The following is a 16,823-nucleotide window of genomic DNA, read 5'->3' on the forward strand; positions in this document are numbered from 1 at the left end:
GCAGGGGAGGGAGGGGCTGCGCTGTCCCAGCTGGGGGCAGGGGAGCCCAGCAGCGGGGAGGGCTGCGCTGTCCCAGCTGGGGGCCGGGGATCCCAGCAGCGGGGAGGGGCTGCGCTGTCCCAGCTGGGGGGGGGAAGCCCAGCAGCGGGGGGAGGGGCTGCGCTGTCCCAGCTGGGGGCAGGGAGCCCAGCAGCGGGGAGGGGCTGCGCTGTCCCAGCTGGGGGCCGGGAGCCCAGCAGCGGGGAGGGGGCTGCGCTGTCCCAGCTGGGGGCAGGGGAGCCCAGCAGCGGGGAGGGGCTGCGCTGTCCCAGCTGGGGCCGGGAGCCCAGCAGCGGGGAGGGGCTGCGCTGTCCCAGCTGGGGGGGGCAGGGGGAGCCCAGCAGCGGGGGGGAGGGGCTGCGCTGTTCCCCCCCCCCCGCCCAGTCACACGCTGCTCCCGAAATAGCGGCTCCTCCCCCTGCCTGGCAGCGCTGGGGGGGGCGAGGGGGGGCGGCTCCGAGCCGTGATGCTGCCCGTGACGTCACCCCGTGTCTGCATAAAGCCCGGGGGGGGGGGCGGACGGGGACAGACGGGCCGCCGGAGACCGAGGACAGACGGACACCGGCCGCCCCCCCGCCGCAGAGACCTCGCCTCGGCCCCCTCCCCCCGCGGCCCGGCCCAGGGGGGGCTGCCCCGTGCCCGACCCCCCCCAATGAGATTTTTCAGGCTGACCTTCAAGTGCTTCGTGGATTGCTTCTGACCCCCCGCGGCTGCAGCGACCCCCGCCCCAGGACCCCCGGCGCCCCTCCCCCAGCCCCTCTCTTTGCAAGGGGGGGGAGAGATTTTTAATTTCAGCCCCTTTCTCCCCCCCCCGGCCAAGACCCGGTTACGGACCCCCGCCACGGAAACGTGGGGGGGCCCCGGGGCCCACCCGCGCAGCGCCCACCCCCACCCCTCTTAGGGGCCGAGCCCGCCCCCCCACCGGACCAGGAGCAAAGGGGACTTGCTGGGGAACGGGGTGTACAGCGGCCCTCTGGGGGGGGCCATGGGCCAGGAGCCGGAGGAGGGGGGGCTGGTGGCGGTGTCCCGCAAGGGGGACCGGGGGGGAGCCCTGCCGGCCCCCGCTGCCCCCGCCGCCGCCGCGCCCCCGCAGAGACCTGGACCCGGCAGATGGATTTCATGATGTCCTGCGTGGGCTTCGCCGTGGGGCTGGGCAACGTCTGGCGCTTCCCTACCTGTGCTACAAGAACGGCGGAGGTGAGGGGGCAGGGGGCTGGCTGGGGGAGGGTCAGAGGGGAGGGCTAGTTGGGGAAAGCTGAAGGGGAGGGGCTGTTTGGGGAAAGGGAGGGAAGGGGAAGGGGGCTGGCTGGGGAGGAGGAGCAGTGCAGGGGTTGGTTGGGGGAGGGGAGGGCAGGGGGCTGGCTGGGGAGGGAGAGGGCAGGGGCTGGTTGGGGAGGAGGGGAGGGCAGGGCAGGGGTTGGTTGGGGAGGGAGGGCAGGGCAGGGGCGGGCTGGGGAGGGGTTGGTTGGGGCAGGGCAGGGGCTGGCTGGGGAGGGGAGGGGGCTGGCTGGGGCAGGAGGAAGGCAGGGCAGGGGCTGGCTGGGGAGGAGGAGGGCAGGGCAGGGGGTTGGTTGGGGGCAGGGCAGGGGCTGGCTGGGGAGGGCGGGGAAGGGGTTGGTTGGGGAGGAGGGCAGGGGGCTGGCTGGGGAGGGCAGGGCAGGGGTTGGTTGGGGAGGGCAGGGGGCTGGCTGGGGAGGGGGCTGGCTGGGGAGGGCAGGGCAGGGGTTGGTTGGGGAGGGCAGGGCAGGGGTTGGTTGGGGAGGGAGGGGGCTGGCTGGGGCAGGAGGAAGGCAGGGCAGGGGCTGGCTGGGGAGGGGAGGAGCAGGGCAGGGGCTGGCTGGGGAGGGCAGGGAAGGGGTTGATTGGGGGAGGGCAGGGCAGGGCAGGGGCTGGCTGGGGAGGATGGCAGGGCAGGGGTTGGTTGGGGAGGGAGGGCAGGGCAGGGGGCTGGCTGGGGAGGGGAGGAGCAGGGCAGGGGTTGGTTGGGGGAGGAGGGCAGGGCAGGGGCTGGCTGGGGAGGGCAGGGGCTGACTGGGGAGGGGTAGGTACGACTAGGGTGACCAGACAGGACGTGTGAAATATCGGGGGGGGCGGGGGGGGTAAGAAACAGACCCAAGTCAGGCCTGTCCCTGCACAATCGGGGCGTCTGGTCCCCCAGCTAGGCCACGTGGGGGGGCTGATCCCGGCCAGGCCTCCCCCCCGCTGGGTGTCACTGCTCTGTAATTGCCGGGCAAAGTGCGGGCTGGGCGTGGGGCGGGCGTGGGGCGGGCCAGGTGTGGGGCTGGGCAAGGAACAGGCAGCGCAGCTGTGGGAGGGCCTCCCACCCCACAAATCCCTCCTCAGCCTGTGGGCCCCTCCCTCCCCCCGGATCGCTGCCCTGTGGGACCCCAGCGGTGCCCTGTGCCCCTCCCCACCCCGCCTCAGTCGTTCCCTCGCGGCCTGTATCCCCGTAGCCCCCCCCCCGCCAGCCACCCCCGGGACCCCCCGTCCGTCCGTCCGTCAGTCTGTGTGTGTGTGTCCCCATCAGCCTCCTCCTTGCCTTTCTAGCCCCGGACACCCCTGCCCCCGTCTATCCGTCCCCATAACTCCCCATCCGTCCCCACAACCCCTGCCTCCCTCCTGTATCCGTCCCCATAACTCCCCCTCCGTCTATCCATCCCACAACCCCTGCCTCCCCATCCGTCCCCACAACCCCTGCCCCCGTCTATCCGTCCCCACAACCCCTGCCTCCCTCCCTGTATCCGTCCCCATAACTCCCCCTCCGTCTATCCATCCTCACAACCCCTGCCTCCCCATCCGTCCCACAACCCCTGCCCCCGTCTATCCGTCCCCACAACCCCTGCCTCCTCCCTGTATCCGTCCCCATAACTCCCCCTCCGTCTATCCGTCCCCACAACCCCTGCCCCCGTCTATCCATCCCCATAACTCCCCTATCCGTCCCCTGACCCCTGCCCCGTCTATCCGTCCCCACAACCCCTGCCCCTGTCTATCCGTCCCACAACCCCTGCCCCTGTCTATCCATCCCCACAACCCCTGCCCCCCGTCTATCCGTCCCCACAACCCCTGCCTCCCCGTATCCGTCCCCACAACCCCTGCCCCTGTCTATCCATCCCCACAACCCCTGCCTCCCTGCCTGTATCCGTCCCCATAACTCCCTCCCTCCCCTGCATCTCTCTATCCGTCCCCATAACTCTATCTATCCCCCCTCTCCCCAGCCCGGTGCCCCGCCCAACGGCAGACACAGAAACACCGCCAGTCACCCTCACGTGGTGACACCCCCCCGCTGGTGCCTGTTGTCACACTCGGTGCCCCAGGCAGGGCAGGGAACCAGGCCGGTTTCCAGGCCTCCTTGGGCCCAGGCGAGGCCGGACTGCTTGGGGGGCCGGGCCGGGCGCTGCCGTGGGGCGAATCCCGCGGATGCCTGGGGGGCTGGGCGCTGCCGTGGGGCGAATCCAGTGGGTGCCTGGGGGGCCGGGCCGGGCGCTGCCGTGGGGCGAATCCAGCGGGTGCCTGGGGCGGGCGGAGTGCTGCCGTGGGGCGAATCCAGCGGGTGCCTGGGGCGGGCCGGCGCTGCCGTGGGGCGAATCAGCGGTGCCTGGGGGCTGGGCGCTGCGTGGGGCGAATCCAGTGGGTGCCTGGGGCGGGCCGGCGCTGCCGTGGGGCGATTCGTGCGGGTGGCTGGGGGGCCGGGTGCTGCCGTGGGGCGAATCCAGCGGGGGCCTGGGGGGCTGGGCGCTGCCGTGGGGCGAATCCAGCGGGTGCCTGGGGCGGGCAGTGCTGCCGTGGGGCGAATCCAGCGGGTGCTTGGGGCGGGCGGGCGCTGCCATGGGGTGAGTCAGCGGGTGCCTGGGGGGCCGGGCGCTGCCGTGGGGCGAATCCAGCGGGTGCCTGGGGGGCTGGGCGCTGCCGTGGGGCGAATCCAGCGGGTGCCTGGGGGGCCGGGCGCTGCCGTGGGGCGAATCCAGCGGGTGCCTGGGGGGCCGGGCGCTGCCGTGGGGCGAATCAGCGGGTGCCTGGGGCGGGCGGGTGCTGCCGTGGGCGAATCCAGCAGGTGCTTGGGGCCGGGCGGGCGCTGCCGTGGGGCGAATCCAGCGGGTGCCTGGGGGGCCGGGTGCTGCCGTGGGGCGAATCCAGCGGGTGCCTGGGGGGCTGGGCGCTGCCGTGGGGCGAATCCAGCGGGTGCCTGGGGGGCCGGGCCGGGTGCTGCCGTGGGGCGAATCCAGCGGGTGCTTGGGGGGCCGGGCCGGGCGCTGCCATGGGGTGAGTCCAGCGGGTGCTTGGGGCCGGGCGCTGCCGTGGGGCGAGTCCAGCGGGTGCCTGGGGCCGGGCGGGCCCAGGCCCAGGCCCGGCGCAGGAGGCGGGTGCCCCAGGCGCGGCACAGGGGCGGGTGCCCCAGGCCCGGCGCGAGGCGGGTGCCCCGGCGCGGCGCAGGGAGCGGGTGCCCAGGGCCCGGCGCAGGGGGCGGGTGCCCCAGGCATGGCGCGAGGCGGGTGCCCCAGGGCCCGGCGCAGGGGCGGGTGCCCCAGGGCCCGGCGCGGGAGGCGGGTGCCCCAGGCCGCGGCGCGGGGCGGGTGCCCCAGGGCCAGGCGCGGGAGGCGGGTGCCCCAGGCGCGGCGCAGGGAGCGGGTGCCCCGGCCCGGCGCGGGGCGGGTGCCCCAGGGCCAGCGCGGGGCGGGTGCCCCAGGGCCAGCGCGGGAGGCGGGTGCCCCAGGCCGCGGCGCAGGGAGCGGGTGCCCCAGGCGCGGCGCGGGGCGGGTGCCCCAGGGCCCGGCGCGAGGCGGGTGCCCCAGGGCCCGGCGCAGGGGCGGGTGCCCCGGCCGCGCGAGGCGGGTGCCCCAGGGCCAGGCGCGAGGCGGGTGCCCCAGGCCCGGCGCAGGGAGCGGGTGCCCCCGGCCCGGCGCAGGGAGCGGGTGCCCCAGGGCCCGGCGCGGGGCGGGTGCCCCGGCCCGGCGCAGGGCGGGTGCCCCGGCGCGGCGCAGGGAGCGGGTGCCCCAGGGCCAGGCGCGAGGCGGGTGCCCCGGCCCGGCGCAGGAGGCGGGTGCCCAGGGCCCGGCGCGGGGCGGGTGCCCCGGCCGTGGCGCGAGGCGGGTGCCCCGGCGCGCAGGGGAGGCGGGTGCCCCAGGGCCCGGCGCAGGGCGGGTGCCCCAGGGCCCGGCGCGGAGGCGGGTGCCCCAGGCCGCGGCGCGAGGCGGGTGCCCCAGGCCGCGGCGCGAGGCGGGTGCCCCAGGGCCCGGCGCGGGGCGGGTGCCCCAGGCCGCGGCGCAGGGAGGCGCGTGCCCCAGGGCCCGGCGCGAGGCGGGTGCCCCAGGCCAGTCGCAGGGAGCGGGTGCCCAGGGCCCGGCGCAGGGGCGGGTGCCCCAGGCGCGGCGCAGGGCCGGGTGCCCCGGCCGCGGCGCGAGGCGGGTGCCCCAGGGCCAGGCGCAGGGGCGGGTGCCCCGGCCCGGCGCAGGAGCGGGTGCCCCAGGGCCCGGCGCGGGGCGGGTGCCCCGGCGCGGCGCAGGGGCGGGTGCCCCGGCCCAGCGCAGGGAGCGGGTGCCCCAGGCCGCGGCGCAGGCGGGTGCCCCAGGGCCCGGCGCGGGGCGGGTGCCCCAGGGCCGGCGCGGGAGGCGGGTGCCCCAGGCCGCGGCGCGGGAGCGGGTGCCCCAGGCGCGGCGCGAGGCGGGTGCCCCAGGGCCAGGCGCAGGGGCGGGTGCCCCAGGGCCCGGCGCAGGGGCGGGTGTCCCAGGCCGCGGCGCGGGAGGCGGGTGCCCCAGGCCCGGCGCAGGGGCGGGTGCCCCGGCGCGGCGCAGGGGCGGGTGCCCCAGGCCGCGGCGCGGGAGCGGGTGCCCCAGGGCCAGGCGCGGGGCGGGTGCCCCGGCGCGGCGCAGGGGCGGGTGCCCCAGGGCCAGGCGCAGGCGGGTGCCCAGGGCCCGGCGCGAGGCGGGTGCCCCGGCGCGGCGCAGGAGCGGGTGCCCCAGGCGCGGCGCGGGAGGCGGGTGCCCCAGGGCCAGGCGCGAGGCGGGTGCCCCAGGGCCCGGCGCGAGGCGGGTGCCCCAGGCCGCGGCGCGGGGCGGGTGCCCCAGGCCCGGCGCAGGAGCGGGTGCCCCAGGCCCGGCGCAGGGAGCGGGTGCCCCGGCCGCGGCGCAGGAGGCGGGTGCCCCAGGCCCTGGCGCAGGGAGGCGGGTGCCCCAGGCCGGCGCAGGGGCGGGTGCCCCAGGGCCAGGCGCAGGGGCGGGTGCCCAGGCCGCGGCGCAGGGAGCGGGTGCCCCAGGGCCCGGCGCAGGGAGCGGGTGCCCCAGGCCGCGGCGCAGGGAGCGGGTGCCCCAGGCCGCGGCGCAGGGAGCGGGTGCCCCAGGGCCCGGCGCAGGGAGCGGGTGCCCCAGGCCCGGCGCAGGGGAAGGGGCACGTCGGGCTCTTGGGCGGCGGGTCCCTCGGTGCCTCTCGGAGGGAGGCGTCGCGGTGGAGCTGCCCCCGATCGCCATCGCGGCCCCCCGGGAGCCCCGGCCCCCCGCCGCCCCCCGCACTCCTGGATGTGAATTTGTCTCCGTCTCCTGGTCTGGGAACAATCCCACAGACGGTTTCATTTTCAACCCCAAGCGACGTCGGTCGATCTTCCCGCCTGCCGGGAATTGTGTCCCTGAATCACCCCCCTTTGCTTCCCCCCAAACGTCCCACCGTGGCACTTCCCACCGGCCGAGCCCGCCCCCTGCCCCGCTCCGTGGCACACGGGCCGGCTGCGGGCGCAGGGGGATTTTCTCTCTAGCTCCGATCACCGCGGCCCCGGTGCCCCGCGGCTGGGATCCGGCGTCCCGGGCGGGTGCCCCCGGGTGCGGAGAACGACGAATTTGCAGCGTTAAAACACAAAATCGGCCGAGTTCGTCGCAGCTGCGGGAAGTGCTGGGTTCCCGCCGGGTTTCTCAAACCTGAGTTGGGGGGTCCGGGGGGGCCTGGGTGATCCTGCTTTGATGGCAGCGGGGGCCGAGCTGCAGGGAGTCGGACCCCGTCCCCAGCTGGCGGCTCTGCCTTTTCCCGGGGAAGGGGACGCGGGGGGGGGGACCCCGGGCAGCGCCTGGGCCGGCCTCCCCCCGCCCTGGCCAGTGGCCCGAGGTGTCTGGCTTCTCATCCCAGCCAGGACCCCGCCCCCACCCCGGCCGAGTCCTCCCCCAGCCTAATCCCCTTGGGAATCGCCCACGGCTCATCCTTTCCCTGGGCCTGGGGGGGCCCCCTGCGGGGGCGGGGAGCCAAGTGCCAGGTTATAAATAGAGATGGCCAGGGTGACTCACGCCTGCCCATGTGAGTGAGGAGACGGTGGGGGGGGCTGGCAGGGGCTGCGGGTCGGGAGTGAGGGGCACCGGCAGGGCCAGGCTGGCAGGGGCTGCGGGTCGGGAGTGAGGGGCACCGGCAGGGCCAGGCTGGCAGGGGCTGCGGGTCGGAAGTGAGGGGCACTGGCAGAGCTGGCGGGGGCAGGGCTGGGCTAGCAGGGGCTGCGGGTCGGGAGTGAGGGGCACTGGCAGGGCTGGGCTAGCAGGGGCTGAGGGTCAGGAGTGAGGGGCACCGGCAGGGCTGGGGGCAGAGGCTGCGGGTCGGAGTGAGGGGCACTGGCAGGGCTGGGGGCAGGGGTTGCGGGTCGGGAGTGAGGGGCACCAGCAGGGCTGGGGCAGGGCTGCGGGTCGGGAGTGAGGGGCACTGGCAGGGCTGGGGCAGGGGCTGCGGGTCGGGAGTGAGGGGCACCGGCAGGGCTGGGGGTAGGGGCTGCGGGTCGGGAGTGAGGGGCACTGGCAGGGCTGGGGGCAGGGGTTGCGGGTCGGGGTGAGGGGCACCGGCAGGGCTGGGGGTAGGGGCTGCGGGTCGGGAGTGAGGGCACCGGCAGAGCTGGGGGCAGGGGCTGCGGGTCGGGAGTGAGGGGCACCGGCAGGGCTGGGGGTTCAGGGGCTGCGGGTCGGGACTGAGGGGCCGCGGCAGGGCTGGGGGTAGGGGCTGCGGGTCGGGAGTGAGGGCACTGGCAGGGCTGGGGCAGGGGTTGCGGGTCGGGAGTGAGGGGCACCGGCAGGGCTGGGAGTAGGGGCTGCGGGTCGGGAGTGAGGGGCACCGGCAGAGCTGGGGGCAGGGGCTGCGGGTCGGGAGTGAGGGGCACCGGCAGGGCTGGGAGTAGGGGCTGCGGGTCGGGAGTGAGGGGCACCGGCAGGGCTGGGGGGTAGGGGCTGCGGGTCGGGAGTGAGGGGCACCGGCAGAGCTGGGGGGGGCAGGGGCTGCGGGTCGGGAGTGCGGGGCACCGGCAGGGCTGGGGGGTAGGGGCTGCGGGTCGGGAGTGAGGGGCACCGGCAGGGCTGGGGGGGCAGGGGCTGCGGGTCGGGAGTGAGGGGCACCGGCAGGGCTGCGGGGACAGGGGCTGCGGGTCGGGAGTGAGGGGCACCGGCCGGGCTGCGGGGACCGGGGCTGCGGGTCGGGAGTGAGGGGCACTGGCCGAGTGGGGTGGGGCTGGGTTAGCAGGGGGCCACAGGCTGCGGTTGACCCCCCGTTTCTCCCCCGCCCCAGGTGTCTTTCTGATCCCCTACCTGCTCATCGCGGTGCTGGGGGGGGTCCCCATTTTCTTCCTGGAGATTTCGCTGGGGCAGTTCATGAAAGCCGGGAGCATCAACGTCTGGAACGTCGCGCCCCTGTTCAAAGGACAGGGACCCCTGGCCAGCCCCACCCCACCCCTGATCCCCGGGTCGGAGCCGGCCCCACCCCACCCCACCCCTGATCCCCGGGTCAGGCCGGCCCCACCCCTGATCCCCGGGTCGGAGCCGGCCCCACCCCACCCCTGATCCCCGGGTCAGGCCGGCCCCACCCCAGCCCCTCTGATCTCCCCGGGTCGGGCCGGCCCCATTCCCAGCCCCTGATCCCCGGGTCGGGCCAGCCCCACTCCCAGCCCCTCTGATCCCCGGGTCAGAGTCGGCCCCAGCCCCTGATCCCCTGGGTCGGAGCCAGCCCCACCCCAGCCCCTGATCCCCCGGGTCGGAGCCGGCCCCACCCACAGCCCCTGATCCCACCCCGGGTGGAGCCGGCCCCACCCCAGCCTCTGATCTCCCCCGGGTCGGAGCCGGCCCCATTCCCAGCCCCTGATTCCCCCGGGTCGGAGCCGGCCCCACCCCAGCCCCTGATCTCCCCGGGTCGGGCCGGCCCCATTCCCAGCCCCTCTGATCCCCGGGTGGAGCCGGCCCCACCCCAGCCCCTCATCCCCGGGTCGGAGCAGCCCCATTCCCAGCCCCTGATTCCCCCAGGTCGGAGCTGGCACCCCCAGAGGACAGGACCCGCCCTGTTCCCAGCCCCCAATCTCTCCCCACAGGCCTGGGCTTCGCCTCCATGGTGATCGTGTTTTACTGCAACACCTACTACATCATGGTGCTCGCCTGGGGCTGCTACTACCTGGTCAGCTCCTTCAGCGCCCCCCTGCCCTGGGCCACCTGCGGCCACACCTGGAACACGCCCGAGTGCGCCGAGAGCTTCCCCCCGCCGGGCTGCGCCGGCAACCTCAGCTGTGAGCCCGAGGGGCGCTCGCCCGTGCTGGAGTTCTGGGAGTGAGTGCCCCCCTTGGGGACCCCATCCCCTGGGACCCCCATCCCCCTCGGGGACCCCATCCCCGGGGACCCCATCCCCTGCCCGAGGCGCTCGCCCGTGCTGGAGTTCTGGGGTGAGTGCCCCCTTGGGGACCCCATCCCCTGGGACCCCCATCCCCCTTGGGGACCCCATCCCCTGGGACCCCATCCCCCTCAGGGCCCCCATCCCCAGGGCCCCCCATCCCCTGCCCGAGGGGCGCTCGCCAGTGCTGGAGTTCTGGGAGTGAGTGCCCCCCTTGGGGACCCCCATCCCCCCTGGGACCCCCCATCCCCCCCTCGGGGACCCCCCCATCCCCCCTTGGGGACCCCCCCATCCCCTGCCCCAGGGGCGCTCGCCCGTGCTGGAGTTCTGGGGTGAGTGCCCCCTTGGGGACCCCATCCCCTGGGACCCCCATCCCCCTCAGGGACCCCATCCCCCTTGGGGACCCCCCCATCCCCTGCCCGAGGGGCGCTCACCCGTGCTGGAATTCTGCGAGTGCCCCCCTTGGGGACCCCCATCCCCCCCTCGGGGTCCCCATTCCCCCCTCAGGGACCCCCCATCCCCTCCCCGGCCCCCGGCCCCGGGCTGAGCTCCCCCCCCCCGTTGCAGGAACCGGGTGCTGCGGCTCTCGGGGGGCCTGGAGGTGCCGGGCGCCATCAACTGGGAGGTGACGCTTTGCCTGCTGGGCTGCTGGCTGCTGGTCTACTTCTGCGTCTGGAAGGGCGTCAAGTCCACCGGGAAGGTGGGGGCCTGGGGGCTCCTGGGGGCTGGGGGAGGGGGCTCCTGGGAGGGGCTCCTGGGGGGAGGGGGGGCTCCTGGGAGGGGGGTCCTGGGGGCCTGGGGGCTCCTGGGGGCTGGGGAGGGGAGGGGAACCCTGGGGGGGTCTGGGGGGAAGGAGGGGGGCTCCTGGGAGGAGGGGAAGTGGGGGCTCTGGGGAGAGGGAGCTGCCAGGGACCCCTGGGGTACACGGGGAGGGGGCGGCAGGAGGAGGAGCCGCGGCCCCCTGACCCCGCCCGCCCGCCCGCAGATCGTCTATTTCACTGCTACATTCCCCTACGTGGTGCTGATCGTGCTCCTGATCCGGGGGCTCCTGCTGCCTGGTGCCGGCGCCGGGATCCTCTATTATCTCAAACCCGACTGGGCCAAGCTGGGATCCCCCCAGGTAACGGGCCCCAGCCCTGCCGCTGGCGCTGCTGAGAGCGGGGGGGGCTGGGGGCCCGGACGCCTGGGTTCTCTCCCGGCTCAGGGACGGGGGGCTGGTGAGTCAGAGCAGGGGGGGCTGGGAGCCCGGACGCCTGGGTTCTCTCCCGGCTCAGGGACGGGGGGCTGGTGAGTCAGAGCAGGGGGGGCTGGGAGCCCGGACGCCTGGGTTCTCTCCCGGCTCCGGGCCGGGGGGGCTGGTGAGTCAGAGCAGGGGGGGCTGGGAGCCCGGACGCCTGGGTTCTCTCCGGCTTGGGAGTGGGGGCTGGTGGTTAGAGCGGGGCGGGGCTGGGGCCCGGACGCCTGGGTTCTCTCCCCAGCTCTGGGAGGGGAGAGGGGGCTGGTGGTTAGAGCGGGGGGGGGGGGCGGGGCTGGGGGCCCGGACGCCTGGGTTCTCTCCCCAGCTCTGGGAGGGGAGAGGGGGCTGGAGGTTAGAGCAGGGGGCCCGGACGCCTGGGTTCTATCGCTCTCTCCATGTAGGTCTGGATCGACGCGGGGACTCAGATCTTTTTCTCTTACGCCATCGGTCTGGGCGCCCTGACAGCCCTGGGCAGCTACAACCGGTTCAACAACGACTGCTACAAGTGAGCCCCCCCGGCCCCCCCCAGCCCTGCCGGTGCCCCTCACTCCCGACCCGCAGCCCTTTCCCCTCCCACTGCCGCTGCCCCCCCGGCCTGGCCTCTAACCCCCTCCCCCTCCCCGCAGAGATGCCATAATCCTCGCCCTGATCAACAGCGGGACGAGCTTCTTCGCCGGCTTCGTGGTGTTCTCCATCCTGGGCTTCATGGCGGCGGAGCAGGGGGTCGACATCTCCAAGGTCGCGGAATCCGGTGAGTTCCGCCCGGACGCCTGGGTTCCCTCCCAGTGTGACGGGATGTGGCCAGAGCACCTCTGCCCCCCCCCCCCCCCGTCCTGCTGAGCCAGAGCCGCTGGCTGCGCCCGCCCCGCCCCCGGTCTGATCCCCGCACCCCACAGCCCCCCTCCCAATCCGAAAGCAGCTCACGGGGGGGGGGTGTCCTGCCTCTAGCCCCCGGATGCCCAACTCCCAGCGGGGTCTGAACCCCCAGAAACGCGGTTTGCCCTGCAGAGAGCTGCTGCCGGGGGGGCTCATTCATCCCCCCACCCACCCCCACACACCCCATCCCCACAGACCCCATCCATCCAGCCCCCATCCCTCCATCCATCCCCACAGACCCCACCCACCCCACACCCCATCCCCACAGACCCCATCCATCCAGCCCCCATCCCTCCATCCATCCCCACAGACCCCACCCACCCCCACACACCCCATCCCCACAGACCCCATCCATCCAGCCCCCATCCCTCCATCCATCCCCACAGACCCCACCCACCCCACACACCCCATCCCCACAGACCCCCATCCAGCCCCCATCCCTCCATCCATCCCCACAGACCCCATCCCCACAGACCCCACCCACCCCACACACCCCATCCCCACAGACCCCATCCTCCCTCCATCCAGCCCCCCCATCCCTCCATCCATCCCCACAGACCCCATCCCTCCATCCATCCCCCCATCCCCACAGACCCCCCCCCCATCCCTCCATCCATCTCCACACATCCCATCCATCCATCCATACGCATGGGTCCATAACGCCTTATGGGTGGCACCGTGACAGCTCTGGAGGGGAGCGGGGGCCTGGTGGCTTGGGGGTGGGGCTGGGAGCCCGGACTCCTGGGTTCTAGCCTCATTTCTCTCCCCCAGGGCCTGGCCTGGCGTTCATTGCGTATCCCCGAGCTGTCACCCTGATGCCCGTCGCTCCCCTCTGGGCAGCTCTGTTCTTCATCATGCTGCTGCTACTTGGACTGGACAGTCAGGTGGGTGCTGGGAGCCCGGACTCCTGGGTTCTCTCCCGGCTCTGGGAGGGGAGTGGGGGGCTGGTGGTTAGAGCAGGGGGGGCTGGGAGCCAGGACTCGGGATTCTCTCCCGGCTCTGGGAGGAGTGGGGCTGGTGGTTAGAGCAGGGGGCGGGGAGCCAGGACTCCTGGGTTCTCTCCCCGGCTCTGGGAGGGAGTGGGGCTGAGTGGTTAGAGCAGGGCTGGGAGCCCGGACTCCTGGGTTCTCTCCTGGCTCTGGGAGGAGTGGGGCTGGTGGTTAGAGCAGGGGGGGCTGGGAGCCCGGACTCCTGGGTTCTCTCCCCGGCTCTGGGAGGGGAGTGGGGGCTGGTGGTTAGAGCAGGGGGGAGCTGGGAGCCCGGACTCCTGGGTTCTCTCCCCGGCTCTGGGAGGGGAGTGGGGGCTGGTGGTTAGAGCAGGGGGGGCTGGGAGCCAGGACGCCTGGGTTCTCTCCCATTATGCCGGGGGCTCTGGGGCTCAAAGCTGCCCCCCCCCCAGTTTGTGGGGGTGGAGGGTTTCATTACAGGGATCCTGGACTTGCTCCCGCCCAGCTGCTCCTTCCGGTTCCAGCGGGAGGTGACGGTCGCCCTGAGCTGCATCCTCTGCTTCTTCATCGACCTCTCCATGGTCACCGAGGTACGGGGGGCTGCGGGTTGGGAGTGAGGGGCACCCCCTGCCAGTGCCGTGGGACTCGCCCCCCCCTCATTCCTGCTCTCTCCCGCCCTAGGGGGGCATGTACGTCTTCCAGCTCTTCGACTACTACTCGGCCAGCGGCACCACGCTGCTCTGGCAGGCCTTCTGGGAATGCATCGTGATTGGCTGGGTGTACGGTAAGTCCGGCCCCCGCGGGGGCTGCGGGTCGGGAGTGAGGGGCACCGGCCGGGCTGGGGGTGGGGGGGCTGCAGGTCGGGAGTGAGGGGCACCGGCTGGGCTGGGGTGGGCTGCGGGTCGGGAGTGAGGGGCACCGGCAGGGCTGGGGGGGGCCCAGATGGCCCCTCGCTCTGAGCTGGGCTCGGCAGGCAGGATGCCGGGATTGATGGGCCCATGGCTGTGAACTGGGGGTGCAGCAGACAGGGCTGCGGGGGGGAGGGGGGGCTTATTGGGTCTATCTCACCCTTTCCCCCCCAGGGGCCGATCGGTTCATGGACGACGTCGCCTGCATGATCGGCTACCGGCCCTTCCCCTGGATGAAATGGTGCTGGATGGTTCTGACGCCCCTCATCTGCCTGGTACGAACCCGGACGCCTGGGTTCTCGCCCCGGCTCTGGGAGGGGAGTGGGAGCAGGGGGCGGGGGCTGGGAGCCCGGACGCCTGGGTTCTCTCCCTGGGGACGGGGGCGGGCAGTGAGTGAGGAGCTGGTTCTCTCCCAGGCTCTGGAAGGGGAGTGGGGTCTAGTGGTTAGAGCACGGGGGGGGTGGTGGGCTGGGAGCCCGGACGCCTGGGTTCTCTCCCCAGCTCTGGGAGGGGAGTGGGAGCACGGGGGCTGGGAGCCCGGACGCCTGGGTTCTCTGGGTTTTAACGCCGCGTCTCCCGCACCCCTCAGGGCATTTTCCTCTTCAACGTTGCCTACTACAAGCCGCTGATCTACAACCAGACCTACGTGTACCCGTGGTGGGGCGAGGCCCTGGGCTGGGCCTTCGCACTCAGCTCCATGCTGTGCCTGCCCCTCACCGCCCTCGCCAAGCTGCTCCGCACCAAGGGGTCGCTGGCCGAGGTGAGCCGGGGGCGCTGCCCGGGGCGCTGCCCGGGGGCTGGGAGCCGGGCCCAGAGGGGGCTCTGCGCGGGGTGGGGGCTGGGAGCCGGGCCCAGAAGGGGGCTTTGCCTGGGGTGGGGGCTGGGAGCCGGGCCCAGAAGGGGGCTCTGCCCGGGGTGGGGGCTGGGAGCCGGGCCCAGAAGGGGGCTTTGCCTGGGGGCTGGGAGCCGGGCCCAGAAGGGGGCTCTGCGCGGGGTGGGGGCTGGGGCCGGGCCCAGAAGGGGGCCCTGCACGGGTGGGGGCTGGGAGCCGGGCCCAGAAGGGGGCTCTGCCCGGGGTGGGGGCTGGGAGCCAGGCCCAGAAGGGGGCTTTGCCTGGGGTGGGGGCTGGGAGCCGGGCCCAGAAGGGGGCTCTGCCCGGGGTGGGGGCTGGGAGCCGGGCCCAGAAGTGGGGGGGGCTCTGCCTGGGGTGGGGGGGGCTGGGAGCCGGGCCCGGAGCGGGGGGCTCTGCCTGCCCCTCACCACCCTGGGCGAGCTGCTCTCTCCCCGGCTCTGGGAGGGGGCACCGGGCTCCCGGACGCCTGGGTTCTCTCCCCGGCTCTGGGAGGGGGCACCGGGATCTCGGACGCCTGGGTTGTCTCCCGGCTCTGGGAGGGCACCGGGCTCCCGGACGCCTGGGTTCTCTCCCCGGCTCTGGGAGGGGGCACCGGGCTCTCGGACGCCTGGGTTCTCTCCCCGGCTCTGGGAGGGGGCACCGGGCTCCCGGACGCCTGGGTTCTCTCCCCGGCTCTGGGAGGGGGCACCGGGCTCTCGGACGCCTGGGTTCTCTCCCCGGCTCTGGGAGGGGGCACCGGGCTCCCGGACGCCTGGGTTCTCTCCCCGGCTCTGGGAGGGGGCACCGGGCTCCCGGACGCCTGGGTTCTCTCCCCGGCTCTGGGAGGGGGCACCGGGCTCCCGGACGCCTGGGTTCTCTCCCCGGCTCTGGGAGGGGGCACCGGGCTCTCGGACGCCAGGGTCCCGTTAACCCCGCTCTCTCCCTGCCCCCAGCGCTGGCAGCGGCTCACCCAGCCCGTGTGGGGGCTGCACCACCTGGAGTACAAGCTGCCCGAGGGGAACGTGGGGGCTCTGAGCAGCCTGAGCCCCCGCGCCGAGGACATGGGGAAAGTCGTCATCCTGGAGAGCGTCATGTGACCCTGAGCCCCGCCCCCCCGTGCCGTGTGCCACTCAACTCATCCAGCCGCTCCATGGGGGGGCAGGACCCCTGCAAGCCAGCCCGGACGCCTGGGTTCTCCGGGCGGGGAGCTCCCCCGTTTGGCCCGCAGGCAGCGAACCCAGGCGTCCTGCCCCCCCAGCCCTCGAACGCAGATTATATTTTGCACATTTTCTATAGAGAGAAGCTATTTACATATCTATAAATCGGGGGGGGGGATTTCTTAATTGTGGGGCCTGTACAACGCGCTAACGAGTTTGAGGCCGGGGGTCGCGCGGGGACCCGGCCGGTGGGTGTGTCTGTGTCGGGGTGTCCGCGTGTGTGTCTGTGTCGGGGGTCTGTCTGCGCTACACCAATGTACCAACCCAACCTCAGGCCGCTGGGGGCGGGAGCTGGGGGCCTGCAGGGTGCGGTGGGGGGGGATTGCGGGTGAGCCTCTGGCAGTGGGGGGGGTCATGCCCCCCTGCAGCCACCCCTTGGGCTGTTTTTTTTTGGGAGGGGCGAGGGGGTGGATGATGGGAGCAAGATTTCCCCCCCCCCGTCAAGAGTCAAAACTCTGCCACCCAGCACCCCCCTGGCTGGGGACTAAATCCAGAGTGACTCCAGCTCCCCCCGCCCCCACCTGCAGAGGGTGTCCCATGTGCCCCCCCACCCCAGGGGGGCCCAGGGGCGATTCCACATCAGTCTTCCACGGTGGCAGCTTTAATGTTTTGTGTTGTGTCGAACCAGCGGGGGACGCGCCTGCCCCCAACCCCCGAGCCCCCATTTCCTGCCCCCACCCCAGGCTGCGTCTGTGATCGTGGTAATTTCCATCCTGAGACAGCAATAAACGCGAGTTATCCCGGCCGCCTGCCTCGGCGTGTGTGTGTGTGGGGGGGGGTCCGCCCGATTTGCCCGGCTCCCTGGCTGGGGCCCAAGCCCCCCCCGGCGCTGTACCGGGGCCAAGGTGAAGGGCCTGGGGCTCCCAGCAGGGACTGCAGCCCCCGGCCGCTTCAATTGCTACCAGAGCCCCTGGCTGGAGCCCCGGGGCAGGGCCAGGGGCGCTGGGGGCTAGTTCCAAAGTCCGGGGCTCCCCTGCTTCTACCAGCCCCCCGGCCCTTTAAATAGCCCCGAGCCCTGCGGGGGGGGGGCTCCCCTGCCACGGTGGTCGTGGTACATGTAAGTACCAATGACATAGGGAAGTGTAGGAGGGACGTCCTGGAAGCCAAATTTAGGCTGCTAGGGAAGAGACTGAAATCCAGGACCTCTCTGGTGGCGTTCTCAGAACT

The 16,823-nt window shown here is 74.0% G+C and overlaps 1 protein-coding gene across 1 annotated transcript; it reads left to right on the plus strand.

Moving 5' to 3' along the window:
* Positions 1-1,134: 1,134 nt before the first annotated feature.
* On the plus strand, positions 1,135-15,672 carry SLC6A8 (solute carrier family 6 member 8). The gene is given in 14 exon segments (XM_039510494.1): positions 1,135-1,204; positions 1,207-1,236; positions 8,554-8,685; positions 9,347-9,578; positions 10,207-10,339; positions 10,625-10,759; positions 11,278-11,381; positions 11,503-11,627; positions 12,524-12,636; positions 13,152-13,289; positions 13,381-13,483; positions 13,782-13,882; positions 14,197-14,367; positions 15,393-15,672. Coding segments are annotated over 14 exon segments (1,716 nt in total). The 5' UTR covers positions 1,135-1,149; the 3' UTR covers positions 15,537-15,672.
* Positions 15,673-16,823: the final 1,151 nt, after the last annotated feature.

This window comes from Mauremys reevesii, linkage group 22 (genome assembly GCF_016161935.1).
Source record: "Mauremys reevesii isolate NIE-2019 linkage group 22, ASM1616193v1, whole genome shotgun sequence".
Taxonomy (NCBI): domain Eukaryota; kingdom Metazoa; phylum Chordata; order Testudines; family Geoemydidae; genus Mauremys; species Mauremys reevesii.